This window comes from Bison bison, unplaced genomic scaffold (assembly GCF_000754665.1).
Source record: "Bison bison bison isolate TAMUID 2011002044 unplaced genomic scaffold, Bison_UMD1.0 scf7180017846569, whole genome shotgun sequence".
Taxonomy (NCBI): Eukaryota; Metazoa; Chordata; class Mammalia; order Artiodactyla; family Bovidae; genus Bison; species Bison bison.
The window spans coordinates 223730-224449 of NW_011477142.1; the positions used below are offsets into that span (position 1 = coordinate 223730).

Consider the following 720-nt stretch of genomic DNA (forward strand, 5'->3'; position numbering starts at 1 on the left):
CACACGGAATACCATGCATCCCAGTATAGGAGGGAGCTACACTAATTGCCTCAAATCTGCAACCACCAGGACAGCCCACCCTCCCCAACCCCACAAAATATAGAAATTCTAGCTAAATATACGTGAACATCTAGACAATTAAGAAACCCTGAACAGTCAAAAGAAATTCGGGGTTTTTTTGGTTTAAAAAAAAATGCATGCACACATGAAAAGATAGTATTTCACGTTAACGGTGTTATCTTTAAATATCAAACATACCGGTGATTTCTATCCCACTCCCACCCTGCGTTGCGCTTCTTTGTGTTTTCTAGTTTTCTTACAATGAGCAAACGAGCATGTTAATTTGGCAATCCAGGAGGCGGGGCGGGGTGGGGGGTGGTGATGGTAAAGTCAATTAGATGTAGAACTTAAAGCAACAGTTAATTTGGTTCAAAGACACAGAGAAACCTATCTCGAAGCCTTCTCGGAGTCAGTAAGACGGCAGCAAGGCTCCCCAGAGCGCTGCGATAACCTCTATAACCAGGGTCTTAGCAGACTGAGGGGACAGAGTTGTTTCATACAAACTCGGGCAAGTGCTCCAAACAGCAGCAAAACTCACTCCTCGCTCTCCCGTGACCCCGCCCCCATGGCACACCCAGGTCCCGAGGACTCTGCGGGACCCTGCGCCCGTTCAACTTGCTCCCAAAGCCTTGGTTTCCGCCCCCTCCCAACCCAAACTGT

The 720-nt window shown here is 47.9% G+C and overlaps 1 protein-coding gene across 1 annotated transcript in view; it reads right to left on the reverse strand.

Annotated features, from left to right (window-relative positions):
* The window catches only part of RAVER2 (ribonucleoprotein, PTB-binding 2), a 139574-nt gene that overhangs the window by 137463 nt on the left and 1391 nt on the right, over positions 1 to 720 (reverse strand). Inside the window, exon 2 of the mRNA XM_010840220.1 lies at positions 599 to 716. Within this exon, the coding sequence (XP_010838522.1) occupies positions 599 to 716 (118 nt within the window). The remainder of the gene's footprint in view (positions 1 to 598; positions 717 to 720) is intronic.